Source organism: Corapipo altera, unplaced genomic scaffold (genome assembly GCF_003945725.1).
Source record: "Corapipo altera isolate COAL_440 unplaced genomic scaffold, ASM394572v1 61153, whole genome shotgun sequence".
In the NCBI taxonomy this organism is placed as follows: Eukaryota; Metazoa; Chordata; class Aves; order Passeriformes; family Pipridae; genus Corapipo; species Corapipo altera.
Window position 1 is genome coordinate 2,000,792 of NW_020884958.1, and position 27,718 is coordinate 2,028,509.

The following is a 27,718-nucleotide window of genomic DNA, read 5'->3' on the forward strand; positions in this document are numbered from 1 at the left end:
CCGCTTTGCCCTCGCCCGACATGGCCGCCATTGCCATGGCGCCCGACGCCCATGCCCGTACCCGCACCTAAGATGGCGGGAGCGGGTCGTGCCGCCCCGCTCGTGTGAAGGGCCGCCTCCCGTACCCGCCCCTCGCGTGGGTGTGCCCCGCTGACACCCCGTGTTCCCCGAGGTGCGTTAAAAGTGTATTATGGGAATTTCTGAATGTTGGCGAAGCATTCTGTGTCAGCAGTACCGTAGCCAGCGGGACTCGGAAAGCGATTCTCCTCTCTGTAGTGGTCACCGGCCAGGCCGCAGTTCAAGTGCTGCGTCCAGTTCTGGTCTCCTCAGTTCAGGAAGGACACTGAGGTGCTGGAGCGTGTCTAGCGAAGGGAAAGAGAGCTGGAGAAGGGTCTGGAGCACAAGTCTGGTGAGGAGCAGCTGAGGGAGCTGCGGGGGCTCAGCCTGGAGAAAAGGAGGCTCAGGGGAGACCTTACTCCCTACAACTCCTTGAAGGGAGGGTGTAGCCAGGCGGGGCTTGGTCTCTTTTCCCAGGTAACAAGTGACCATATAAGAGGAAACGGCTCCTAGTTGTGCCAGAGGAGGGTTAGGTTGGACATCAGTAGGAATTTCTTCACAGAAAGGGTGATTAGGCACTGGAATGGGCTGCCCAGGGAGGTGGTGGAGTAACTGTCCCTGGAGGTGTTTAAGGAAACACTGAACATGGTAATCAGTTCCATGGTCTCGCTGACGTGGTGTTGGGTTAAAGGGGTCAATCTCAGGGGTCTTTTCCAACTTAATGATTCTGTGAAGCTGTGAAAATCTATCTGTGTGAAATACATAAACGTACATGCACCACACAGGCCCAGCTCCAGCTAAGATTGAGCTAGTAGATAATGTAAGTCTAAAGTGAAATCTTAATGGTTTAGGTTTAGTATCTTCATCTCTGCACATCTTTGTAGAAAACCAGGAAAACACCTGCAGACAGCACCAGGCTGACATGGTTCTGGCTTTATTTGCATTGCCCAGAGAAGCTGAGGATCCCCCATCCCTGGAAGTGTCCAAGGCCAGGTTGGACACAGCTTGGAGCAACCTGGGCTAGTAGGAGCTGTCCGTGGCAGGGGTTTGTAACTAGAAAAGCTTTAAGGTCCCTTGCAGCCCAAACCATTCTGTGATTTGATGGTTTATTTATTGGTTGAAAGTAGGTTTGTACCTCCAAAGCAGCACAAGTTTTTTGTGCAAGTACAGGGTTTGCTTTCGTTCAGCTCCATAGCAGCTGTCTCTACTGAAAATGCCAAAATAAAAGTACAGTCCCCCTACTGCAAATCACAATATAATGGGCTGCCATGCCCAAGAGCCATAGACTAGCCCAGTACTACCCTACAAGACTTCAGGCTGAGTAAGCATTTGAGTTCATGAAGGAAAAATACAGCTTTCCTTGTGAATTTGTTTTCCCCCGTGCAGCTGTCAAGGCGAGCCTGGTGAGCCAGTGAGCTGCTGCAGCTTTGTGAGCAAGTGTGAGAGCAGCTGGGACAGGGAAGTTGACCAGCTTGGTTGAAATCTGTATTTGCAGAGTACTTGTGTCATTAAAAAAACCTGACATAACAGCACTGGAAAGGTGAGTACCTCAGGGATTTCTTAAGAGATTGAATTCAGTCCTCCACTAGTTAAAAAATAAAAACCACAACAAACAACAAAACATTTGCTAATGCATTTCCCACCAACAGCATTACCTTGCAGCTGGAGAGCCCTTGACTGAGTAAGAAGTGGTTGGTAAGTGATAGATTCTCAGTTCAGCCAGTTCTTCACCACAGTGTTAGAAACCAAAAGAGCTTTTATGTTGTATCAAATGTACTCCAAATGAAGTCTTAGAGTCAGCATAGCCTTCAGTTCTTGTGTTTTCCCTTCCCTTGCTTTATACTTGTTTTTTCTCCCCTCTATGTATTTTTCTTTCAGATGTGGATCCCATGAAAATTTAGTCCTCTCAGCAAAGCTGTAACTGAAATGGGGAAGACCACAACCTTTTATTTAATTTCATGCCTGTGTCTTTTATCTCTGTGCACCTTGGCATTTCCTCCACAGGGAAAGAAAACCCATTTCCTGCAAAGCACTCTTACTCTTGTACATTCTGTCCCATATTTGTCTTAACCACCCACAATGCTTTAGATAAGCATTCAAACTAATCTTTGAGTTGCCCTTCTATACACTGCATATTACATACCTTAGTGTTTGAGACTGCCCTAAAATGGGACTTAAAAGGGAAGTTTTAGCAGCAGCTGGATCATAGCACTATAAAAGAAATGGCTGTGCTTCAGAGTGCCCATGTAGTTTCCCACACAGCCTGCAAACTTGAGACTGAGACCCTTGTTCCAATCCAGTACAAGGAATGTGCTGTTTCCCTTAGTGCTGTTTGTAGATTAACAGTCACTTCCTTGTGAATTGTTATGCAGAGACAACTCAGCAGACGAGGGAAAAAATATAAGCAAAGCAAAATATGAATGCTAAGGAGAGGAATTAATGATACTTGTATTAATACTTGAGATACTTTTGTGGAGCAACTAGGAGAGCAAAGCAATCTAATGTCAGTGAAGAGGAACTGCAGCAATTTGCAATTACTTGGAGTATCCTAGGAATATGACAGGTAGTGTTGCTTTTTTTCCTGAAACTGGCAGGTTCAACCAGAGTCCTTCACTTGCAATTGCTATAAGAGAGAGTTAAGCAGTCATTCAAAATTACAGCTAGTTATGAATTCAAATGACGGAAGCAGAGTATTTCCTGGAATGAAAGTGCGCTTGTTTTTAGCATAATCAGAGGAAAACACCAAAGACCCAGAGATGAACTGAGTAAATAAAATTGTGTAGGGAACAGCCTACAAATGAGACAGTTTTGAGCTTGTAGTGTTAGTGTGCTCAGGCTGTGACCACAGAAGTACACTCACATTGATTCTCCTTGTGTAAACAAGACTTGCACAGCCTTTTGACCAGGGTTGTACTAAGCATCACTCATTACCTATTCCAAATCTCTGTTCCAAATCAAAAGGACATTCAAAAACTCAAATATTGTCTCTTCCTCACATTATCAGACTAGTAGAATGTGCTAAAGTTTGTTATGAAAGCCCAACACTGGCATGAGACGCACTCTCTTCAGTAAAGCGGGATGTTGAGACACAGTGCTGTGAACCGTTCGCATATTACCCAGATGTGCCTGCAGGTATGCAGTTAAATTTGGAAGTCTGGCACACCCAGGATGGTACCTGAAGTGATCTTTCATCCAGCAGAACTGTGCTGCTTCCAAGAGGAAAGGCCATGTGGGAGATAGTGTGGATAGCTGATCTCACTAAAGTCTGTTAAGTGAACCTGAGATCGTGGCTAGCAGAAGGCTGTGCCCTGTGGGTAGAGAGAAATCCTCTCTTTTGCCAGAAGGTTTATGTGCCTGAAGTCTGCTGAGGAACTACCAGAACACAGATTCCTCCTAAAGATGGGACCAGAAGAGCTTTGGCCCATCAGCTCCAGATGCTGTCAGTGGCAGATTAAGAAGGGGATTGCAGGTTGCACACACAAGGAAAGAGGTTGGACAAATGGACCCAAGGACCTGTGGAATGAAAGGCGGGGGGTGCTGTGCTAGGTACATATTTATTAGGGACAACAGTGGAACTGTATTTAATAACATCAGGGTAATTTATTTAATCATATCCACCCAATGCAATGGGTACATCAGGTCACGCAGAAATGTGTCACTCTACAACATCCTTGATTTAGCCAACAATTGCTGTTTATATCATTTCAGGATGTTACAATTTTCTTGAGAGACAAGTTGACTAAAGAAAAGGAGCACACATAAAACTGTAGCCAATGCACTTTAACTGAGTTCTTGCTTTACTGTAGAAAGAAATTGCACTCCTTTCTTTTTTTTTTTTTTAATTAAAATTAGTTCATTATTGCTTACCAGTTCATCCTACTGTAGCAAACTAGGATGCTTATGACACACATCTAGGAAGAGAGACACAGATCATATTTTGCCCAGGTGCAGGAAAGAAATTCCATTGTCCCCTGACCAGAACTGGTTTGGATAGACATGTTTAAATTGCTTATATATTCTGCACAGAAGTTCTCACTTACTTTTTTGTCATGTTATTTCACTAGTTGTCTTCCTCCTGTAGAGAAATACTTAATGCTTTAAGCTAAATGGAGAATATAGGTATGAATTGAAAAGATGACTAAGCGGGTTTATTTTATGGAAAAAATGAAGTTTGTAAAACAAACCTTACCTACTGCCCCTTCCCATTTGGTAATTCAAAAGGATGGCACTCCCGTACGTTTTCCAAATATGAGCTTTGCTCATGATCTAACTATACAGTTAAAGCAGTACCTTAAGTAAGGTCAGTAAGTCATAAATACGATATCCTGTAAAAAGCCAAAGGCTGTTTGCTGCACCACACACAATGGAAGTGCTGAAGAACCAGACAGCCTGGAGGCACAAAGCAGTACTGGAAGCAGCTCAGTTAAAACACAAGGAGAGGAGAGAAAGAGGGGAAGGGAGGTGCTCTCTCTTGACACCCAGAACATCCTGGTAAGCAATCCAAAAAAAAGAAGGAATGAAATATAGAGAAACCCAGAAAATATAAAGAAACACTGAGAAGAATGAAATATAGAGAAACACTGAGAAACCCAGACTGAGAAGTCTCAACAGTATTACGAGCGAGTGCCTTGCTGCCTCACTGCCCAGTTGCCATAATGATCGTGAGAGATAAAAAATCCAGGAAATGCAGCCCAGGCTCTACTGTTTTCTTTCTTTCTTTCTTTCTTTCTGTCTTTTTTTTTTCTTTTCTGAGCACCATACCCTCCTAATTTACTGTCTGTGCACAGAGGATTTCTGTGTGCAACTGGTCCTAGAAACAGTGCTATGAGGAGTTTCCTGAAAATGAGCCCATGTCTGCTATCCGTAGTTATTTAATTGCAGTAGATCCACTTAAATTTTATAGAGATACTCTTCAGAAATTTCTTGGTACACTGGTAAGCTCTTTACTGTTGCATTACGAGACTAGAAAAAGAAAATGAGCTTTGTCTAAAAATATTAATTACTCATCAGCAGTGAAAATTACAGAATTTGCAATTCTAGAGAAATCACTTGCATCTTTATACTAGCCAGCATAGCTCTTGTAATTATAGCACGTTATCCTTCTAGATCATGGACTAGTCACACACTTTTATGTCTTTCTTCAAGTAAGGCCAGTGCCCCTAGTTGGCCTCCCAGGACTTGTCTAAACGTAGATATTCCAAAAAAATGTAACCTGGAGGAATTAAAACTATGAAATAAGAGTGAACTATTTTAGTCTCTGTTCTACCATTATGTGGAATGAGAAAAGGTTAATAAAACACTAGCTAAACTGAATTAAAACCTCTTAAATTTCAAATAGCGCTGCCCCTTAGGGATTTGAAGTAGTTTTAAAATAATCATAATTTGATACAATTTTCCTGAGAGTCTTTGTGTAGTTATAACCTTGTATGAGTGGTACTCAGACTTTCCAGCTAGACAGGCCATTTCTCTCTTGCAGTTATCAGACCTTTAGTTCCAGAAGTGCTCACCTAAAATTTGCAGTGAAAGAGAGCAGAGAAATTACTAACTCTCTGTGCCTCTCACACAGGCAGAGAATTTGTTTGTGAAATCTGCCCAGTGACCATACAAAATAATTTTACTACATTCTGAAAGGGAAAATTAAAAGCATTCCTGCAGTCTCTGAGGGTCAATTCCTTCTGACTCTTAGCTTGGAAATCTTCTGGTTTGCCTCTTCACCCCATTTTCTTTTTTTGCAGCAGTATCTTTTTTTTAGCAAAAAGTCTGTTCCAGACCAGTCTTCTATGTTGCAGAACAGAACAAGTAACTGAGAACCAATGTATTTTAAGAGATATTTTGAAGAGCCACTGGACTCTGAGTCTAAATGACAATGTTTGTCCCTCTCTTTGAAATACTCTGCAGTCTATAAGAGTCAGAATGCTGGAGCAAGACGGGAAGGAGGTTGGATCCCCAGAGCATATGCAACTACACTGACCAAGATACATCCATTTCTCTGTCATCACAGTTAAAGTCTTTCTGAAATTCCATCATCATTTAACACATCACCATGTTGGCTCACACTACTGTTTTTTTAGCCCTACCTAATGATTTGCTCAGAGAAGCAAAGGAAGCATAGAAAAGCTTTGTGTGTGTGCCCAGTACTCTCTAAAGTGAACTAGACTACAGTAAGTGTTTCTGTCATCTTCAGATGTGTGCAGTGTGGGTAGAAAAGGTTACAGGAATAGTAATAATTTATCTGCAAGATGAATTAGTTATTAGAATACTCCTGAAAAGTCTTGGATGCAGTTGTATATAGGAGACTCTGTAGAGGGAAAGCCTGGGAAACACATGAACAGTGGTTAGTCCTGAAGAAATAACCAAATGCACAGACCAGGGTGAAAAGGAGATCATAATATTTTAGCCTTTTTAGAGAACATTAACTTACCCTAGACAGCTAAGCCAGCATGAGTCCATCCCCACTGGAGCTGTGTTTCCTTTAACTACTGTTGTCTAAAGTTAAACACAATAGCCTTGACATATAAGGTCATAATGTCTCCAGTGAACAGCAAAGGACTTTGAACACTTTTTGTCCCCAGTGACCAATACTGAGTCTGAAAGAAAAAAAGATAAAGCCACTTTATGTAATTTATCATCAGTATTGTATTTCTCTTCAAAACAGACATTAGAAATGTCTGCCGCTTCTTAAAGAAACAATATGAGCAGGAAATATTTACTGATTTACTGGGGGGGGAGAGGTTTCCCCCTATAAAACCTTAGTAAGGAAAGAAAAGTATTTTAAAATTTAGCTTTTGAAATGAACAGCAGATACCTACAAGAAGAACATAGCTATTGTGCAGCTGACAGTACAGGAATAACCACGTAATTTTTATCATCTGGTATCTGTACATAAAGGAATAGTACTGTCACTAGAGAACTTCTCAGAGTGTTTGTGGAGGAGGCACAGCCTTTACAGGTTATGGGCATACTGGTACAACAGGTTATGCTAAACACATTATTCCTTCCTCCTGCTAGAATGCAGTCGCTTTGGATTTTTACCTAAGGAGATCAGGCTTGCAAAACGTTTTGGTTTTTTCTACTTCTCTTCTTTTTTTCCTTCTTTCTGTCTTTTGACAGATTCCTCCCTGCCCCTAATAAATGTTGAACACACTTCTCAAATTTCATTGCAACTGGCTGAAGGAAGCAAGTCTCAAACAAGTTTACTGCCATGTCCTTCATGCAGCCTCTTGCAGAGCAGAGAGATGAACATCTCCATCCTTCTGGGTGCAAGCCTTCAGCTCACTCCAAACAGGAAGCTTTTGTTTGATTTGCTGGCTGGATAATCAGAACATGCAGCTCAAAGTCAGCTGGAGTATGCACACTCTCATGCCCTGGCCTTGGTGAAAACATGAAGCAGTAGAACTACTGTATGGGAGGAAAGCTAAGGAATCAGGAGCGGGCAAGGAACATGAGACAGGAGTAAGGATATTTTGACAGTGATGCACAGGGCACAAATATCACAACTCCATAAGAAACGAGGCTTCTCAGTTCAGCAGCCCCCAAGACCGTGAATTTCTGCTGTGCCTGCACATTGTGCAAGTATCTAAATATCACCTGCCTAGCTGGTCCTGCCTCTCACACTCCTGTTTATGAAAAGCAGGAGCTGTACTTGATCTCAGGCAAAGCACAACAAAATATTATCCCCATTCCCTTGCACAAATGCTCAGTGCCATCAAGGCTGTCAAGAGTGGATAGCAAAGGGGAAAGGTGCTTTGGCAACAGAAAATACTCAAATCTGAACAGCTGGGCTGAACCTTCACTACTTGGATAAATCCTCACCACAAGATTTTTTTTCTGGTTATAGTTTTTCAGTCTTGTCCTATTATTATACAGGCTGAATAATTTCATAAGTTACTATTTTTCTGAGCATTTCAGGTTGCAGTTGGGTTACTGCACAAGCAGTTTTGTCCCCACATGTTAATCTCTGCTTTCCCTCCCTGCTATGCTGACATAGTCATATGGTGTGGGGAGCTGATGAGATAAAGTGACTTGGCCAAGAAATAATCCATAATAAGATTGTTTTTTCAGCCAGATCTGTCTCCCTTATGCTCATGCACAGCAGGAGACAGCACCATGATAAGAATGGAGTAGTCAGGAATGACAGGCTTCCACTGTTGTTCTGTGCCACAGCCCTCAGATCACTTGAGGCTCTTCCCACTCAGTCTTTTGGGTCCAACAGAAGCTGTTTTAAAGAACTAATGTTTAAGGATGAAAGTCAAGTGTTCCCTGAAGAGCGCGTGCAAGTGACTAAAGTGAGAGCAGGGAAGCCTGTACAGAAATCACACAAAAAATTACACAAAATTTCAATTACTTAACTATTTATTCCCAAAGAAGAGGCACTCTGGCCCATTCTTTTTCATTTACTATCTCAAATTGTTCTGCTGGCTGAAACACCATCTGAAATGTAGTACTGGGTGCAATGGGACATGTTTCTGCTGATGTTGCTTAATAGTCACTTTTCCATTTGCTCACTGACACAGAAGTGGAAAAAATATTTTTTTTCCTCACAAATTCTGCAAGTCTAGTCCTGGGAAGAACATAGTAATGGACCTCTTAGGAATGTATGCTCTCTGTCCCACCCCTAGTACTTTCATACACCCTTCTTTCTCTGTTCTGTTTCAGGATTTGTTGTTTTTCCAATGCATCAACTTTTGAAGGCATGAGAGTATTTAAGTGGAAGGTAAAGTATGAATCACTGTCATTAAAAACAGAAAAAGAGGCAGAGGTGGCAAAAAAGGATTTTGGAAAGCAAATCATCTGAGAAACTGTGATTTCTTCTACTGTCTTGCCTCATTATTTTCAGAGAACAACATCCATCTAAGTAAACTGGGGGACCTTTTCCTAGGAAGTCACTATAGGAACCCAACTGTGATGCTCGATTGCGTTGTTTATTATGAGCATTACTGTTCCTCTGTTTTCCCCCCTCTTCTTCCACATTGTTTCTGCAAGAAGTCTTAGCTGTGAGATGGCTTTTGCCAGTACTAAAAATAAGGATCGCAGGCATGGACATCTGAGTTCCTTTGTTCATCATGCTTATTAGAAAGGATGATAGAAATTGCTATGCTAAAATTAAAAACATACCTCATGCTGGAAACTTCTGGTTACAGAACTGGGCACTAGCAAAATTCTAGCTGTGCTAGAATTGTGTTTTACTGAAACAACCTAAGGGATCTTTTTTCTTGGTGGTTGGTTTTTGTTTTTTTTTCTTTTCCCCACAGATTTTTCTTAGACCTACAAGAGGTCAGAGCCCAAATACGTGGACTTGCGTTTTCTGAAGCTCCAGGCACAAAACTACGTAGTTTTTATAATGAAAGACAGAAAACTTTATGTGAGGCATATTTCAGGTGACTGTAGTTAATTAGGTATTACGGTCACAGGGCTCAAAAGTGTGTGTAGAACAAGGAAGTGGAACATGGAGAGGAGGAGGACAGGGTGGGGAGGGGAAGTAAACACGTCAGTGGCAGGTCTGGATCAGTTTGGTAAAATGTTTGAATCCTGAACAGCCTGACACAAATTTTGGTGTAGCTAACGAGCCTCCCCGCTTGACCCGTGAGGAGGTTACTGACTGAGACAGTGAAAGTTTCGTGCTTCCACCTGTGACGCTTTACACGCACATAAAGAACCAGCTGGTGACTCGTAACATTGAGTTTCCACTCGAGCTTGTGGGGTCCCGGTGATCTTCCCCGCCCCAGAGAGAGGCAGGAGGTCCAGAGCATCCACCAGGTCCCGGCGGGGGAGGGCGATGCGGATCCCGGTGGGGCACTCGGCAGAGGGGACAGAGGTTGACACCTGGCAGAGATTACTCCTGGCTGGGGACGGGCTGCGGGAGCTGCGCTGCCCATGCGGGAGTCCCGCCGATGGCGATGGAGCATTCGGGGACCGCCGAGCAGGAATGAGCAGCTCCGGCTGCGCTGCCGTCTCCACCCCGGGCATCCTCCCGGGGCTCCGGCAACTCGCCTTTTGCTCCTGAACCTGCATTCACTGGCCGGTCCCGTCCCCGGTTTTCGGTAACCCCCTGCGGCCATCTCCCCTTCCCCTCCTTTAAGCGTCCCTATGCCGGCGGAGTCACATGTTTGGTCTTTGATGCCTTTAATCCCACCCTCACCGCGCGAGAGGGAGGAGAGAAATTCGCGGAAGAGAAGTGAGCCACAAGCCCAGTGCCAAGATAGCGGCGGGAGCGGAGCTGCGAGCGGGAGGGAGGCGGGAGCGGCGATGCGAGGCTGCCCTGCGGATCGGGTAAATCTCCCCGCCAGGATCGGGCTGTCCTGGGTGTTTGGCTTTCAGGGGTAAAGGGGCGGCCTCACCGAGGCTGGGGGGAGCAGGGAAAGGAAGGGGGCACGAAGTTGCCGGCTTACGAGCAGTGGGGAGGGGCGTGATCTGCGGGAACCGGCGGGGCTGGGCTGCGGTGGCTGCGGCACCGGAGCCAGCAAGGCAGGGAAAAGCGTCCAGTGATCGAGGAGATCTGTTTGTGATTGCTCCGGGGATGTGACTGTACATGGTGACGAGCAGGAGGGCAGGTGGTCAGAGCCTGGCTGGGCCTAAATAAACGGCTCTTCCGTTAGGAAAGGTTGGTAGAACTCTTAAGGAAAGAGGAATAAACCCAGCCGGCTCCTGCCGCCTGCTTGGTGCCACCCAAACCCTCAGCCGAGGCAGAAGCGTGGCCAGAATTTCCCTGGTCAAAAGCCCGGGTAAGGGGGCTGAAGACGGGCACACTGAAGTGCCATGTGCGTGTCCTGCCTGGCAAGGAGGGCAGAGAGTGGAGGTGGGATCAGCTTTTCTTATCTACCGCTCTCTCCTCTTTGACCATCACCACTGAGGTAACTGCTATTAATCCCAGTGCTTTAAGGGTCACCTTGTGCTACCTGGCAGCTCTCCCAATGGGAATGAGGAGCACCTAAGAAACCTGATGGTGGAAGTCACTGACATTTAAAATCAAAGGCTGTTTAGGAAATTTGCAGGTGCTGATGGTGCAGCAAAACATGAAACTATACCCGTGTACACTGCAGATTCATAGGCTTGCTTGCTCTCATACAGTCACTGAGAAAATCATTTCATAGAGGTACATGAGGTTCAGCAAGCAATTGCAAGCACAAAAGCCAGGATAAACACCCTCCTGTACATGGGAAATCTGCTGCTTGCTTGTCTGTCCAGCAAGGGTAACACTAATTATACCACAGATTATTTATCAGCTACTGCATTTATCACATCTTCCTCCCTTGGGACTCAAGCAGATCACCAGTATCCCAGAGAACCAGGGCATCCCATTTACCAAGCCTTATGCAAGATAAATAGTCTGTTTCATACATTGCAGGGGGAGGGGAGGAAGACTGTGTATTCATCAGGCACAGGTGGTGAATACAGAGGAAAAGTTGGTAGATTAACATTTAGCAGAGAGTGTCTCTTAAAAGAGGAATGTTTTTTGTCAATATGACTAAACATTTTTTCTTTCAGACAAAGGTTAGGTCCAGTATTCTGCTTGTTGCCTGGTACAGTTTTGCATTTTGATTGTTACATGGACCTGTCCCAAGTGGAAACTTACAGCCTTATTATCAAAGGCCTTTGCTCACAAAGCATTTCCTTATTACTGTGCTTTATTCTTTACAGTCATAAATGAACAACAGTAAAGGTGCCACATCTTTTGTGTTAGCAGCCATCACCACATCTATTTCCTCTTCCCCTTTTATACACCCACAGCTCTACTGTTGCAGGTGAATTTTTAAGGGAAGTCATCATTATGGGGATAATAAAAGGGTTTTATTAATGATTAGATGATAGTCAAATGGTAATTAATCAATTATTTAATGATAATGAAATGATAAATGATTAAGCAGCAATTGAATGATAATTTAATCACAGTTTAACAATGATTTTACAATGATAAAAAGCTCTAATTAAATGGTAATTGAACAATGATGTAGTTGATGATTTCAACAATGATTTAAATAATGATTATACTTTGCTACGTATTCCACTTCTAAAGCTATAGCCGGACATATAAATGTCACTAACATACAATACAGTTTTAGGCTTAATGCAAAATGTTCTTACCTCATTATAGATATCAGATGCCAGGTAAGGAGGTCTCTGCTCCTCAGGAAGTAACCTTGACCTATCACCACCATGCCATACAGGAGAGCTCCCTGGGCTCACAGAGGCTACAGGTATCCACAGCCTGCAGTGACTGACATGTAGTCACCCCAGTTTGGTGTTCATGCAGGAGTGGAGCTGTAAGCAGTTCTAGTTTTGTCTAGTCCCCTCTCAGGCTGGTACTGTTTGCTCTTGATAAGACATGAATTCCTGAGAGAACAGGGCCTAGCACAGTCACAGAGCGGGTAACTTTGGAAGGGCCCACAGTGGGTCATCCAGTCCAAACTCACTGTTGCAGGGTCATCCCAGAGAACATTGCACAGGACTGTGTCCAGACAGTTCTGAAATATCTCCAGTGAGGGAGACTCTCTAGTCTCTCCAGGAAACCTGTTGCAGTGCACTGTCACTCACAAGAAGCTCTTCCTTACATTTTGATGAATCTTCTGGGCATCAGTTTCTACCTGTTGCCTCTTGTCCCCTTGCTGGGCACCCCGGAGCAGAGCCTGGTCCATCCTCTGACCCCTCTCTGCAGACACTGACAGACATTGATGAGGTCCCCTCTCAGCCATCTCTTCTCAACACTGAGCAGGCTCAGCTCCCTCAGCCTTTCCTCATAAGAGAAATACTCCAGTCTCTTAATCATCTTCTGGAGCACAGGTAGTTTTTTCACTAGTCTTTCCAGTCAAAGGGAAGGGGGTTTGAAAACGCCAACCTGTTGAATTTGGCAAGTCATTAAATGGTTACAGGACTGGTGCCTCAGCCAGGGGTTCAGCTTAGACTGTAGGACTCGCTTTGAGAAACCCAGTCTGCTGAGGTCTGCTGGGGTCCCCAGCAGGGAGGGGAAGAGCATCTTTGGCAACAGGCTTGCCAAGTTGGTGAGGGCTTTAATTTAAAGTTGCTGGGGGAGGAGAACCTCAACTCATCCCAATCCTATCAGTTTAAAGCCAAGCTTGCAAGAGATGCCCAGAATGGGATCACAGGTAAGCAGGAAAGCCCCTGAGTGGCAGCACAAAGGAATTCCAGGCACTCCACCCAGTCCTTGGCCTTCATCAAAGCCCAACTCAAGTGCCTCTGCACAAAGATATGGGCAATGGACAAGGGGAGTTAGAGACTTACACTCACCTGCAGGGCTGTGATCTTACTGGCAAAGTGGTGGGATGGCTCGTGACACTGCAGTGTTGGAATGGAAGGACACAGGCTCTTTAGGGAGGGCAGGTGTGAAAATGAGGAGTGGGGAGTCATGCCCTGTGTCAATGACCAGCTGTGCCTGGGGATGGATGAGGAGCTGACCAAAGGTGATGAATTAGGATTAAGGGAGAGCAGGGATGGGTGAATTTATTAGGTTCTGTTCCAGGCCACCCTACCAGGAAGACTGAGTGGACAAGGCCCTCTGTAGACTATAGAATGCAAATTTTTCATGACAGGAAAACCAGGCTGATATGCTACATGAGAAAAACAGATTCCCTCCTATCTTTTATATTCTTCAGCTGAGGATCCACTAAGGCACAAATTGCCTCTTGTGTTTGTGTGCAGTATGCCCTGCAGCCTGCAGGGGCCCTAGTTTTATTCTAGCAAAAGGCTATGACACAAGGAGTTAAATGCAAATTATCTGTATCATCTCTGATGAGTCAATGCACATTTAGCTCTGAGATTCTAAGAGCAGACAGCAAAAGGTAGAAAGCTGATACCATTATTAGCAGCAATATTGTTTAAGATAATTTTTGTTGTTTTGTTTTTGTTTTTTTAATAGAGTCTTACATTTTATACTACAGCAAACATTTAAAATTTTGTAGACCTTCATGAAAAAACACAGCAGTTTTTAGACATCTTTTATCAAATTCCCTAACATACCCTTTTTTTTACCTCTGGCACAAAAGAAAAATGTAACTTCAGACAGATATGGATTGCGTAATTAATTTTAAAACCACATAAACCTTTGCGTCATCTTCTAAAAGACAGCTCCTCACAAACCTTAAGTCTTTCTGTTTAGCTGTTATCTTGCAGAACTCTCTTCTCCAGGCTGCTTTCCATTCCCACTTGATCTGATCTACTTTACTGCCTGGTAGCAACACAGAAGAACATTGCATTGCAGGCAGGCTGCCAGGTAAAAGTCAGCAGCTGTTGAGAATGGGCTCCCTTAAGGTTTATATGGCAGAGGAAAATTAATGTACATGAGAAGCAAGATGGAAATTGGGGAAATAATTGTAATTAATATATATCCAGTTCATAGCCTGTTTCACTGGTGGCATAGTTTTATCCTGTTAGTTCAAATGAAATGGAGAAAGTATCATCCAGCTGCCACATCCACACACCTCGTTTCTTAGTTCAGTAGCCAGTAAAATAGAATCAAAAAACAACAGCTGATATCTTATCACTAAGGTCCTGCTGATTGTTTTTAAAGCACAGCTCCTTTTGTTTTCTAGGGAGCCCAACTACCAGTTTGGCATCTGATTGTAATGGTCAGATCTGTAGGTGCTTGGCTTCTACTGGACACTGCTGTCGTCAAGGCAGGCCTGACACATTGCAGAAATATTGTCTGGCACCTGACCTACTAAAAGCTGTCAGAAAACAAGGGGAATTGCAGATGAGAAAAGCTGGCCATCTGGCCCAATAATAGGGATCAGCTCATGGTAGGGACTTCAGGTTTCAGAATTCGAGGATATCTGTGCACCACATTCAGCTGTCAGCATGCATATAGGGAACAGGAGGAGGTCTGTGTGGCTCTTTGTGAAGCTGCATCAGTTTCCTCAGATTCAAGCAAGATTGTCACACCAAGACAAAGGCCTTGTCTCTGCCAGAGGGAGTTAATGAGTAGAGATCTGAGTCCTGAGCTTGCAGCTGGTTTGTGTGATCTTAGGCTGGGGCACAGAAGTGTTTTCCACACAAAGGTTTCAACTTGAGATGCTGCTATAGGATCAATTCGCAAGTGAAAACTACAGCTCATATGAACACCTTTACTTCTGCCACTGCTGTGGCTCAGGTGGGGACTGTGACTGCCAAACTTTCTGTGATATTTTCCATGCCTTTGTTTCTCACAGAAACAACCTCGTAGCTTTTGACCCCACAACTTCATTCAGCTGTTTCCGTGGTAGGAAAGGAACATCTTTTCCCATTGACACTGAGAACTGTAGATAGGCGAAAAGGAATCATTTAATATTGTAATTTTAAAGGAATAGTTGTGTCCTTGTCTCATGGAGCAGGGAGTAGAAGGCAGATGCCCTCTCTTACATTAGCTAATCAGGAACCTAAAATTTTTGATGCTTTGAAACATGTAGGAAACTTTTTTCCTGCCTGTGGGAATACCTCTGTGGAGAGGAATTTGGACCAGATGGAAAATCAGCTTTCTCTCAAAGCACAAACACAGCAGACGGTGTTCTGCACTCCAAAGAGGATATTACTCATTTTTCTACTCTCCCTCGTGTGTGCAGAGGTGACTTTTTCCTGCACAGTATAATTCAGCCAAGGATTTAAGGGACTAGTGAAGCTAGGAACATAGGTTTGGAATCAGGTGTTTGTGGAAGGGATCTTCATCATGAGGATCTAAGAAAAGGAACAAGCAACTTCTGTAGCTTTATATCACCACAACTTCTAGATATGTTTAAGCAATGGCTCAGCTCTACACAGAACGTGAATAAAGCTGATCTCCACTGCAAGTATTTATATGTTTGCAAAGTAATTACTACTCAGGTTTAATATAGTGGGATTTCTTAAAGCACTATAAAATCCAATTCTGATTCTTGGTTTTTCCCTCAAACTTCATTTTGTTTCTGTCTGAAATGCCTTAAAGAAAAACAAGATTTTTTTTTTCCCCCTAGAAAGGGAAGAAGATGAAAATGACTGTACCAACAGTTTCTGAAAACAGAGTGGCTTCTGTGAAGTCAGAACCATCCTAAAGGATAGAAAACAGCCTGAACAGAAACTCTGATTTAAATCCTGCGGATAAGATCAAACTTCACCTCTGCAGAAGTAAGACATTTTTTATCTATATGGGAATTCTCAGGTTCCCAGTCTTACAGACAGAACATGGGAAGGAGGTCAGTGTCTTCCCACTTTTCGAGATCCTTCAGCTTGGTTTTTGCATGAATTGCAAAAATTTGACCGGATTTAATATGCTCCTGACCATTTTTAACCTCTGTGGTCATTTCACTGCCCAGGGAAAACAGCCTTTTCCTCTACGAATACAATACGAGTGTGGCAGTCTGTGTGACTGCAAACAGCCCAGGCAGCAGAGGAAGACTGAAGGAGTTCCAGAAGTGTGTGTGTGTGTGATTGTTGTTTTCCTTGAGGCTCTCTGAGTTGCAGAACCAGGATAAGAGTTCTGAGATCCTGAGTTCAGTTACTGATGAGGTGAAGCCAGGGTTAAATCATAAATTCTTGTGACTGTGGCTGGCTTCCAGTCCCCTTTTCCAGGGGCAGCTACTTCCTTGTGTGAAGCAGGAGATACCTCCAGAGATGGTGATGCTCCCCTGCACCACCTCACTCACCCTGTCCCAAGCCAGGAGCTGGGACACCAGCAGATGGAGTCCCAGCACCACTTTCCCAACAGGAAGGGTGGGTGGAGAAGGGACTGTTGGGCTTCAGACTCTGTGTGAGTCCCCCTGCGGGGGCCTGGGAGTCACCTTCAGGTGAGCCTCACCCTTAAAAAACATGGGCTGCAGAAGAGCAGGACCTCAGGTGAAAATCTGTTTGATTCATCTCATGAGGCTGCAGCTCCTCCAGTTCTGCTGGCCACCAGGGAAGACAGGACACCCCTTTTTCCCTCTTCAGAAGAAGATGGTATAAGGGAAGGAGGCCTCCTTGAGTGGTTTCGCTTAGAAGGAACCTTAAAGACCAGCTAGTTCTAAGCCCTCCAGTGAGGGATGCCACTCACTAGACCAGGTTGCTCGGAGAATTATTAATAAAAAAATGCTCAAAGAATTATTAATGTATATTCATATATTCAGTGTATATCCCAAGAGCTCACTGCTGTCTCACAGGTTTTTTATCTCAGATCTTCGGCACAGCTGGCAGGTGGAAAGTAAACTTCTTTACTTCTGACAACTAAACTACTTTCTAGCTTTTCTTCATCTCCTTTTCCCACTGTGGTCCTCACTTTCACATTTGGAGTCTGTCTCAGATACAGTGCCCACAGTAATGCTCATATCAAGAGGAGACTTAGCAGTACACCAGTGTGAGTTGTAGAATATGATTCTGCATTTGTGTGTTTCCTTAATGCTTGTGACAGGTTAGCTGGAAAGCCCAGGACTTTGGATGAATAAATGGATTTAAATGCCAGGTCTTTGCATCTGATAGATTTCAGGTCTTCATGTCCTGAATCCTCATGACATGGATTTCACAGCTGAAAGGCAGCCATCACCTTTAAGGCCTTTACGAGGTCCACTGGTACAATGCAATGCAGTGTCTGTGAAACAGGATTGTATCACAGTTGTTTCAAAAAGAAAAAAAAAGCTATGTGGGTGCAGATTCTCATGCATCAACATTTATTTAATTACTCTAAATCTTTTCTTGAATCATAAGAGAGCACAACACTGACACCACAGTCTATTTAAGGATACCTGTTCTCTATCAAATATTTGGAATAACTCCTGTATATTTTCCATTAATCTTGTTAAAAGGCCTTTCATAGAATGTTTTCACATTCCCATATGGTAATAGGAAAAAGTTCTGTGAATCATAAAACCAGCAATTCTGTGACTACAGTAATGAAGGCAGTTTTGAAGTTCCCCCAGTCAGATCCTGATCTGTCTCCTCCAAGTCATTTCTTGTACAAGATCCATTTTTCTGAGACAGAAGAGAAAAGCCATGATTTCTTTCTACCCACCCAACATTGCTTAAGCTCCTTCAGATGGCAGTGCAGAGAAGAACAAAGAGTAACATTTGGTCTAGGAGCACCACTTGATGATCAGAACTTGCTGAAGGCAGAAGGTAAAAGTCAGAGAAGCTCTCCACTGAAGACCCAGTGCACTCAGTCAGCTCAGTGAGGGGGTATGGATAACTCAGTTCAGAAGGAGAGGGAATAGGAAATTAAAGGGAGAATGAAACAGCAGATTAAAAAGGGAGATTAGTGGCACAACAGAATTTATCTGTACAGCCTAATTACCCTGATTTTGTGTAAGCTTCTGACAGACAGGCTGTGAGGTGTTCATGGCAGCCAGAGAAGCAGAACAGAAAAGCCAATTGTGGCAAACTCTGACTTTTGCAAAGGTGGATGTTTATTTAAAGTGTGTATCTGTACAAAAAAAATTATATATTTATATGAATGTTTCAGTTTTAAATAAGAGGCATATACTTTTAAATAGCAAACTTTTAAATAAGAAATATGAGTCAATGGCTCAATTGCAACATCTTGCTGTGCCTGTGTATTTCACAGGGTGTAGCAAGGAGGAGACATCTGAAAGAGACAGACAGGCACTCAGGCACACGCATTACACTTAGCATGTACATGGGCCCTTGGTGAAGTAAATTGGTGTCTTTGTTATCTGGCTTCACACTCCAGGGAGGAAAGTGAAAAAGCAGGCGCTTATAAGTGTGTGAGCAACAGAAGAGAAGCATGTGTCGTTCCAGAGAGGTAAAAGTTTGTCTCTCAAATGCCTGCTAGGCTAAGACACAAGGGGTTTGGCTGTGATTCTTGGCTGTAACACAAATCTCACTGTGTCACTGTGACCAGAAAGTGGTATCTGAGTTCTCTGCCTTTAACAGGAAAGGATTTCCACACATCCTCCATTCACATTGTCTGTCATTATGTGTTTGAAGCACAGTAACAAACACAACAAAGTCCTGTCGAGCTAAGCTGGATCAGAGCTCCTACATGATGAAAAGGCCTTAGGGGCACTTTGCTGGAAACTAAGTTTGACTCATCTATCCTAAACCAGGACTATTCTGTGATGGCCCCACCACAAGGGACTCCTAAAGGGCTGTGTATTTTGACTTACTCAGTGACTAACCCCCTGTTTTCCATTTTCTCTGTCAGTTCCTATTTCAGTAACCATAATTTTTCTTCCTTTCTAGGCTTGGACAACTTGTGCAGGTTTGGCAGCCACTGCCCCGGTGATAGCTTGCTATCCAGGGAGGAGCATGCACTGGAACTGAAGGATTGAGGGATGAACAGCACCGGAGTGCCCTCCTTCTGCAGCAGTTATGTTACACCAAGCCTGGCAGCTCTGTGGGAGGTGGTGCCGCTGGTCCAGCTCTGTTGTCCATCTTATCATGCTGACTGTGATGACGTTCGGGGTGGTTGCCCCTTTGATTTGCCACCGGCTCCTCCACTCCTATTTCTATTTGCGGCGCTGGCACCTGAACCCCATGAGCCAGGAGTTCCTGGAGCACAACCAGCAGGAGGGACAGGACGCCCTCCATTACTTTGAGAAGATGCAGATACCAAATGCCTCTGAGGCCTCTGGCAGTGATGCCTTCCAGCCCTTGCTGCTGATCACCATTATCACTGTGCAGAGGCGGTATGATTTCCACTATGTCCTACAAGTGGCCTCCCGCTTCCACCGCCTCCTCCAGGAATGTGGTGCACGCTGCCGGAGCCACCGCGTGCTCCTCTGCAACGTGGAATCAGACCCCAGTAGCCATCAGGATGTCAGATTGCTGAGCAGCTTCTTTCCTATGGTCAGTCGTGACAGAACTGGAGAGAACCCTGACCCCAGAGTGAACCAGTTTGAGAAGGAGAAGCAGGACTATGTCTTCTGCCTTGAGCAGTCCCTGCTATCATACAACCCGCAGTACATCCTTGTAGTGGAAGATGATGCTGTGCCAGAGAAGGAGATATTCTCTGTCCTGCAGCACCTCTTCTTGGCGCGGTTCTCCAAACCATACCTCAGAGATGCTCTTTACTTCAAGCTCTACCATCCTGAGCGGCTCCAGCACTACTTCAACCCGGAGCCCATGAGGATCCTGGAGTGGTTGGGCCTGGGCATGTTGCTGGGGCCGGTGCTGAGCTGTGTGTACTCATGGGCACTGGGGCGGCCCAGCCCCAGCTGGCTGCTCGTGCTGTTCTTTGCTCTGTACAGCATGGCCCTGTCGGAGCTGGTGGGGCGGCACTACCTGCTGGAGCTGCGCCGCCTGCACCCCGCGCTCTACAACGTGGTGCCAGTCACCGAGTGCTGCACCCCAGCTATGCTATTCCCAGCTCCCTCTGCCCGGCGTGCCTTAGGTTACCTGCAGGGGCTGCACTGCCGGCAGGGATTTGCTAAGGACACTGCCCTCTACTCCCTGCTGTGGGCCAAGGGGGAGAACGCCTATGTGGTGGAACCCAACCTGGTCCGCCATGTGGGAATGTATTCCAGCCTCCGGCTGAACAGCAGCCCGAAGCTGCTGTGATCTGTGCATGCCTTTCCAGACACAAAAGCCAGGGAACTTGCCACTGGGCAGAAGGGGAAGTGTGCAACTGGGATATTGTGCTGCTTGCACCAGGCTTCCTGTGCCTCCAAATGGACAAAGAATAACTCTCTTTAAAAAAAACAAAACACAAAGGTTCTTAAGAAAATTAACTGATATACATATAGACCCTATTTAATATATACCATGCACCACCTGGGAGAGGAGTGGATGATCCCAGCAGAAGGTGTGGGTTGCCCACTTACCTTAACTGTTCTTAAAGAAAAGCTCTCACACCAACATGCACAGCTATCCTGCTTACTCTTCTGTACGCTGATTACAAAATTTGCTTTAGGGCAACAGAAATGTGGGACAAAATGAATGTTTTAAATTTAAGCTAATGAGGAAGGGCAGGCCTTATTTCCTCATCCTTACTAAGGTCTGATTGCTGACCTCTGTCTGTTTCAAAGCTGTGGTTTTGAGCAGACCGTTCAAAAGCAGAGGTGGTTTACGGGAACTTCCCCGCAAATTCTGTCTGGATGCTTAAAATTTTATGAAGCCTCTATTAGTTACTGTTTTCCCCTGCAGATCCTATCTGCACCTTCACCCTTCCGATTCTTTTTGTTCAGACCAGAGGCTCTTAAAAATAAAGCCTCTGCTGCTCCATTAATTGTCAACTCTGAGAGTAGGAATAGGAAAACAGAATCACATCCATTGGTGTTGCACAGACAGGTCACAAATGCACGTTTTCATTGATACACGACAGATGTTAATACACATCACAGGATTGATTCCTGTGCTGGTTGGTATCATCACTAGTTGTAGTGCATCTAGCTCATTAAAGGAGGTCTTATCAGTCACTGATTGAACTTAGGTATTCCAGATTAATTTACCTTGCCTTCCTACCAGCACAGAGGCAAAGGAAAGATTAGATCAGGTCCTGCTGTTGTGCAGGATTCTTGTTCATTTTGGAGCTGTAATTCCCATCTCGCCTGAGTGGTTCATTCACTGCTCCTGGCAGGAAGCAAAACACCTGTTATCTGTTATCTCTTCACAAAGACAGGCACCAATAGCACAGTACATCAAGAGGCCACTCTAATAGTGACCCATTAACTTTGTGTGCCCTGGTTGTTAGGCATTTGGATAGGTACTTTGTACCAGGGAGGTGGGCACGGTTAAATATAAAACCATGCAAGTGACAAAAGATCTCATACAGATTGAAAACAGGCAAAAACTGTGTATATCTAATGAAAAGCCCACCTTGGCTATAGTGGGCTTTGAATCAAATTCCACTTATATGTGGAATTTGGTTGAACTGTTTTTAAAAACTCATTCCTAGCTTTAGAGTGAACCACAGACAATATTTTTGTTGAGTTTAGTTGTTTGGGTTTTTTTATTTTGGTGATGGAAGAGTTCTGCTTTGAATTTTCTTCCCGCAGGTCTCTCCTAGGTGATTTATGCCTTAACAGGTCTGCTTATAGGTGTGAAAGACTTAAAACTCCTGAGAAATGAAACCAAAGAAATATCTGTCAGGACACTGTGGGTACCAGTTACACAACACAAACACATAGTGCAGGTTAGCAGAGAAACGGCATCAGAGCAGTGCTTTGCTCTCCCAGTAATCAGATGGAATACTTTTAGGACAGCTTTAGAAATCAGAGGTAAGTAAAAACTGCTGGTGGATTTCATGTCATTCCAAAGGCAAAGCACCTCTCCTGCCAGAGGACGCTGGAAAAATGGCACAGGCAAAATTCCCAGCTGCTGAAAACCCTGAGGATACCAAGGCAGATGGGCAAACATCTTCTCAGGCTTTACACAGGGTCAGGATGACAGGATTTGAGTGTTGTTGTGTATTTATTTCACTAAGTGCCTGCATATGCAACTTGTTTCTGCATCTTCAGCTTAGAATGTTTCACTGCTGACACTCTTTTTCTCTTTATTCTTTTATATCTTTGTGCTATACAAATCCAGGACAGTGTCCTGTTTTTTTCTTGAGGGCCCATTCATATTCATTCTTGCAAAGATCTCACAGTAATGTACAATAAATGGGTCAGGGAATGAAAAAAGGAGGAGGGAAAAGAAAGGAGGATATCTTAGAAAAGAAACCAATTAACTATATACAGTTACTAAATGTTTTCATATGGAGAAATTATTTATCTATTTGTCTCAAAAGTTATTTTCCTTGTTTGTCCGGTAGTACTTTGTCATCCCAAAAGTCCAGGGGGGGTCAATAATTTCACTGAGCCTCAGAGCTGAAAATTGAGAACACGAATTTGAGGCATCCCTTCTAAACAAGAAGACAATTTTCAGGTCATAAGAGATAAGTTGATTGGGAGACCAGACAATATGCAGAGGGCCTGGGGCTTGAACTTGCAAGTGTGAGAGTTTCAGATAAACCAGTTGAGAACAAACTCCTTTGCGCAAGAAGCAGGTTAATTCTTTATAGCCTTCTGGAATGATTTTCTTAAGTGCACAACTCACCTTCACAACAGAGGTGCTGCTTTTACTGAGCCTGCTGGGAGCTGTTTCTGAGTTACTGGTACTTGGGCAGTGCCCACCCTGCCAGTGGGGCATCTCAGGCAAGGGCTCCATCTGGTGCTGCTGCCTTTGACCTATCACAGGTAGAGTGATTTTTGTTCCTCTTTTCTGTGCCACAGGTCAGAGAAGTGTACATCACCCTCAGAACAGAAAATGGGAGGTTACTGTGAATTCTTAATTCCTGTTGGATTTTGTTCTGCAGTTCAGACGAAAAATGCAGTTTCAAATACACAAAAGCCTTTTCCCTCTCTTTTCTATCAGGGGAGAGTGGAGCTGAGTTGCTGTATCACAGGCTATATAAGTTCAAGGCATAGCATTAGCTTTTTGAAATGTGGCCTTAAGATTTTGGTTTCATTCACTTTAAAACAGATTTAGTGACTGTTTTTTAAACAAACTGTCATTTTTCTTGGGTTTATTCCCAATAGTTTGGAGACTATTTTTGAACACAGCTACTACTGCATGCACAAGAGGATTCTTTCTTGATGGGCCAGCAGCAGGACTCAAGGCTTTATTGTCCAAAACAAGTTATTAAATTAGACCAAAACTGCGTTTGTTTCCAAGACATGTCCAACATAAGCATGATTCTGGCAGAACACAGGACATAAAATAACAGGTCTCTCTATTAGATTAGAAGCTCAAGAGGATTTTCTAGCTGCATTGGGAATCAATGTCTTAGTGAGAAGACACTGCATTTGAAAAGAGAAGGGAAAAGCCTTCCTTCCAGTGGTGAGGAGCTGTGAATCACTAGATTGGGTATTTCAACAGCAACTTGTCTGGATGCAGGCTAATTTTTTTTTCTTTTTTTTTTTTTTTTTTTAAATAGTTATTTACAAGCAAACTTTCAACAAAATAAACAACCTTTCTAGTAAAACTCTGTTGTCTGTTCTTTCTGTTTGTATTCCTGACTGAGAGATCCATCTTTCCTTACCAAATTTGACAAAGAAAGATACTTCCATGTTCATGTGATTCCACAGATGTAATAATTTTGATTCTACAGCCACACAGGTTGAAAAAGACCTATGAAGGTCCATGGTCTACTTCCACACTCAAAGCAGGTCTTACTAGAGCAGAGTCCTCATGCTCTTCTCCAATCAAGTACTGAGGCATTTTAGCAGGGACTTGAGATAAAATCGAGCTCTGAGAGCTGGAATTTAACCTTAGCTTACGTTTGTATGGAGAGGGTACATATCTCACAAAATAAGAAAGGTAATTTTCTGTGGGAGACAGTTGTAGCTACAAAGGCATTGGCAGTTTCTCTCCCAAAGGCAGAGTTTTGTTTTATTTCCACACCAGCTTTGCAGACATCATATCCAAATTCAGCAGATGGCAGGGCCCAACCTGTGGTTCTGAATAATCTTCAGTAAAACACATCTGCGAAAAATGTAAAGAGAATTAGGTACTCTGTGGTCTGTGCTTTCTCACTACATGTGTCTCTGTGCTGAAGAAACTTCATTCCCACAGAGTATCTGTCCTCTGGGAGAATCCACCCTATCAGCCACTTTATCCATGCACTTACAGGCCAAGCAACATCAACGTCCCTTTCCACGACTTTGTTCTTCATGGCAAGCCATGAATGCCACTTACGTAGCTGTGTAGCAACAGTGATTTTTAAATGTTGATGATGAAAAATAAGACTTATATTTTATTGCCCTGTTACATAAACCTCTGGACAGCTGTGCCTGTTGTACCTTCTCTTTGAATTTCTGCCACGGTATCCAGTGTTCCTGTAGCAGTGCAGAAACCACATCTACCATGGTCTTTTCAGCAGGCTGATCCATTCCAGACATCTGTTGGGGGTTGTGTTTTGCAAACTATGCGAATATTAACATGCAGCACCTGATTGTGCTTTTTTGGGGGGACTGTGTGCTTACTAGAGAGACAGGTAATAAACAGTTAAGTGTCTCCTACAGAAGCTAGTTGTTTGCCTACTTACTTTTTCAGAAACAAAAGTCAACAGAAAAGCACGGAGACCAGTGTCATCACAGCACTTACCTTCATGTCCTGTTACAGGTGGTTTGCAAAGCCCTGAAACATTGCCTCAGGCAGCCTGATTTAAAGTCGTATCATGGTTTGCTATGCTCACTATTGAAATTATTACAAAGATTTGGGTTCTGATAACAGTGATGTTGTGTGCTTGCCTATTTTTCATTCCAAGTCATGGTGTTCATTGCAGCCCAGCTTTAAGTCGCACAGAACGAAGAGCAAAGCAAACCCTCCCTTGTTCAATCCCCTTGATGGGCTCTGTGGGCATGATTCTGTTCTGCTCAACAACCCCATATGCCCACTATGTTCATGTCTGTGGAGCCAAAAATACAGGGGAATTTCTTTCAGAGGGGTTAAGCCAGGCTCTCCACATTGGGGGTGAAGGCTGTAGGCGAGTGGGGAAAACAAACTACTTAATAAACAATACCTCTGATTAGATAGGGATGAATAAGCTGGACTTTGAGATGGTTGAGCAAGACTGCAGAGTACAGAAAACAGGAAACATCCAGCACAGTGTGGAGAGGTGGGCAGGAGACAGACTCAGCTTGGATTAGACTTTAACCCCGTCACGCAGGCAGCAGCCTCTCGGGGCCACAGAGCCAGGTGTTTTTCATGTGGATGCATATGATTCTTGGACATGCTTCCAACTCCCACTGTATTTTTCCATTCCATTTCAATACCTTTTACAGGTCTGACCACGTCCAAAAGTGTTGATAAGGTTAAATAGTATTTCATTTACAGAGGGAAGCTTTAAGCTTTTAATTTTTCTCTTGGTGACCGTGTCATCTCTGAAATTGCTTCATTTCTTTCATCATTCTTTCTCAGATGTACTACAGTTTGCCTCTCTTCACATTTGCCTATTATTTGTTTTTAAAATGCTAGTTAATTTGAGTAATTAAACGCAAAAACAGTATCAGAATTATTCTGGTAGAACCAGACAGAAAAAACCACAATCTCCAACCTGGAAGAATATAAGCAATTCAAAACTTTCTACCTGTTGCCTTTAAACCAGACTTTCCATTGATTTTAATGTACTTTATCCAGCAAGACTTCACTCAAAATTTCAGTGCAGAACTGGCAGATCCTTAGACAGCAAGGCTGGATGTAAAAAAAGGACAGCAATTAAATTAACTTCTACTATGAAAACCTGGTACTTGCATTGTCAAACTCCAGAAAGCAAACCAACAAATTAAGACCTAAGTAATAACCCAAGCCATCTGTGAATACAGTTTTTGGTATTCTTTAACATTCTAAATGCATACTTCTGTCAACTTTTGTATGGTGATTTCATATGGAAAAGTCAATACGAGCACAATTTCCAAGCCATTCAAACAGAAAATACACTTATGTTCTGCCATAGTTGTGAGAGAAAATGCCAGACATTTGTGTTTTAACTTTAGCAGTCTCTTTTATACCTAACTACTATTTTCCGTTTCATGCTATAAAAGGCACAACAATGAAGATTTAAGCTCTTACTAGTTATGCATCTTGTTTGCAGTGATGTTTCAGACACAGATTTGAGCAAGCTGTAAAGTTTTTTATGTTGCAACACTGTTTATATCAGCTTTCTCATGTACACATAAAAAAGCTATAATCTGTGCAGAAACTCCTCAATCGCTGTATTTGATTAGGTATGTGTATTTGGGGATGAGGAACCCCAGGGATGCATAGAAGACATGGTCCTTCCTCTGAAACTGAACTCCCACTGGCAAACCTGCAAACTGCAAAAGACAAACCCAAGGTACCACCACAATGAGTGGCAACATAAACAGCAATGGATGCTACGAAAGGTGTTTGTTCCACATTTTGGAGCCACTTTGTCACAAAGTGGTTACCCGGACCCCTCAACATTTGTCTGCATGGCATCTGCCTCTCTTTGCCTCTTGTTTTCTTGGTGTTCATGGCTACAAATCCCATCTCTGTTCCCATAATGTCTGGGAATGCCCCCTCTACTCACACCAGCAGACAGCCTCTGTCCAGCCACAGCCCTAGGGCTGCACCACCTTAGTCTGAAAAAGGCTTAAGCAGAAAAAGAAGCCATTAAAAAAATCAGTTGAGTCACTGGAAAGGTGAGTGAACTGGCAATACTGAGTTTAATCATGAACTCCATGACACAGGCTTGCAACTTGGATAATACACCAATTTTTTTCACAGAATGATTATTGCAGGCAATGATTTGTACTTTTTATGGGCCAGGTTAGTTGTTTGGTTAAATGCAAGTATGCTGCATTCCCCTCACAACGCAAGCTTATTCCTCTTATCATTTAAGGATACACAATACCTATATAACCTAATTTTTAGAGCTACAAATATTGTATGATTACTTATGATGAAAGTATGTACTCTTTTCCATTTTAATATCACTGCAATTTCTGGTCATTGTCATGGGTCTGCATGCTAACAGGACCAAACCTTACAGTGACATCATCCAGCATAATTCCTCATTCCATGTTCTTGCCTGAAAAGGCTCCCATTCCTAAACTAAGTGGAAAAGTTAACCATCATGTCCATCATCTCCATCATTAACCATTATCTCCTCACTCCTCAAAATCTCTGCTAGGACCTGTAATGCTAGTGCTTGGAGTGCTGAGTGTTGGCTCAGAAGGTCTAGAAGGCACATATCAGTAATTATCCGCCTGGAAAAAAGATATATATACTTCTGAAAGAGATAAGAATGCAAAGTGGGCTGCAGGAGATT

General features: G+C 43.5%; 1 protein-coding gene and 1 long non-coding RNA gene across 19 annotated transcripts; one reads left to right on the forward strand and one right to left on the reverse strand.

Annotated features, from left to right (window-relative positions):
- On the forward strand, positions 1-20,637 carry TMEM246 (transmembrane protein 246). 17 transcript variants are annotated; one of them, XM_027663815.1, is made up of 7 exons: positions 1-172; positions 1,444-1,597; positions 5,956-6,218; positions 8,713-8,770; positions 9,309-10,326; positions 15,993-16,143; positions 19,186-20,637. In XM_027663815.1, the coding sequence occupies exon 7, from the start codon at positions 19,315-19,317 to the stop codon at positions 20,500-20,502; it is 1,188 nt and encodes a 395-aa protein (XP_027519616.1). In that variant the 5' UTR covers positions 1-172; positions 1,444-1,597; positions 5,956-6,218; positions 8,713-8,770; positions 9,309-10,326; positions 15,993-16,143; positions 19,186-19,314; the 3' UTR covers positions 20,503-20,637. The 17 variants fall into 17 exon arrangements, with proteins under 17 accessions (XP_027519616.1, XP_027519613.1, XP_027519618.1 ...); XM_027663812.1 differs by lacking the exon at positions 15,993-16,143; XM_027663817.1 differs by lacking the exon at positions 15,993-16,143 and having other exon boundaries at positions 5,956-6,057.
- Positions 12,306-27,036, reverse strand: LOC113956857. Of its 2 annotated transcripts, XR_003530986.1 has the most exons (5): positions 26,856-27,036; positions 26,015-26,118; positions 22,981-24,408; positions 21,393-21,513; positions 12,306-12,889 (listed from the first exon to the last, which is right to left on the reverse strand). It is a non-coding gene; the product is annotated as an uncharacterized LOC113956857 (long non-coding RNA). The 2 variants fall into 2 exon arrangements; XR_003530985.1 differs by lacking the exon at positions 12,306-12,889 and having other exon boundaries at positions 21,343-21,513.
- Positions 27,037-27,718: the final 682 nt, after the last annotated feature.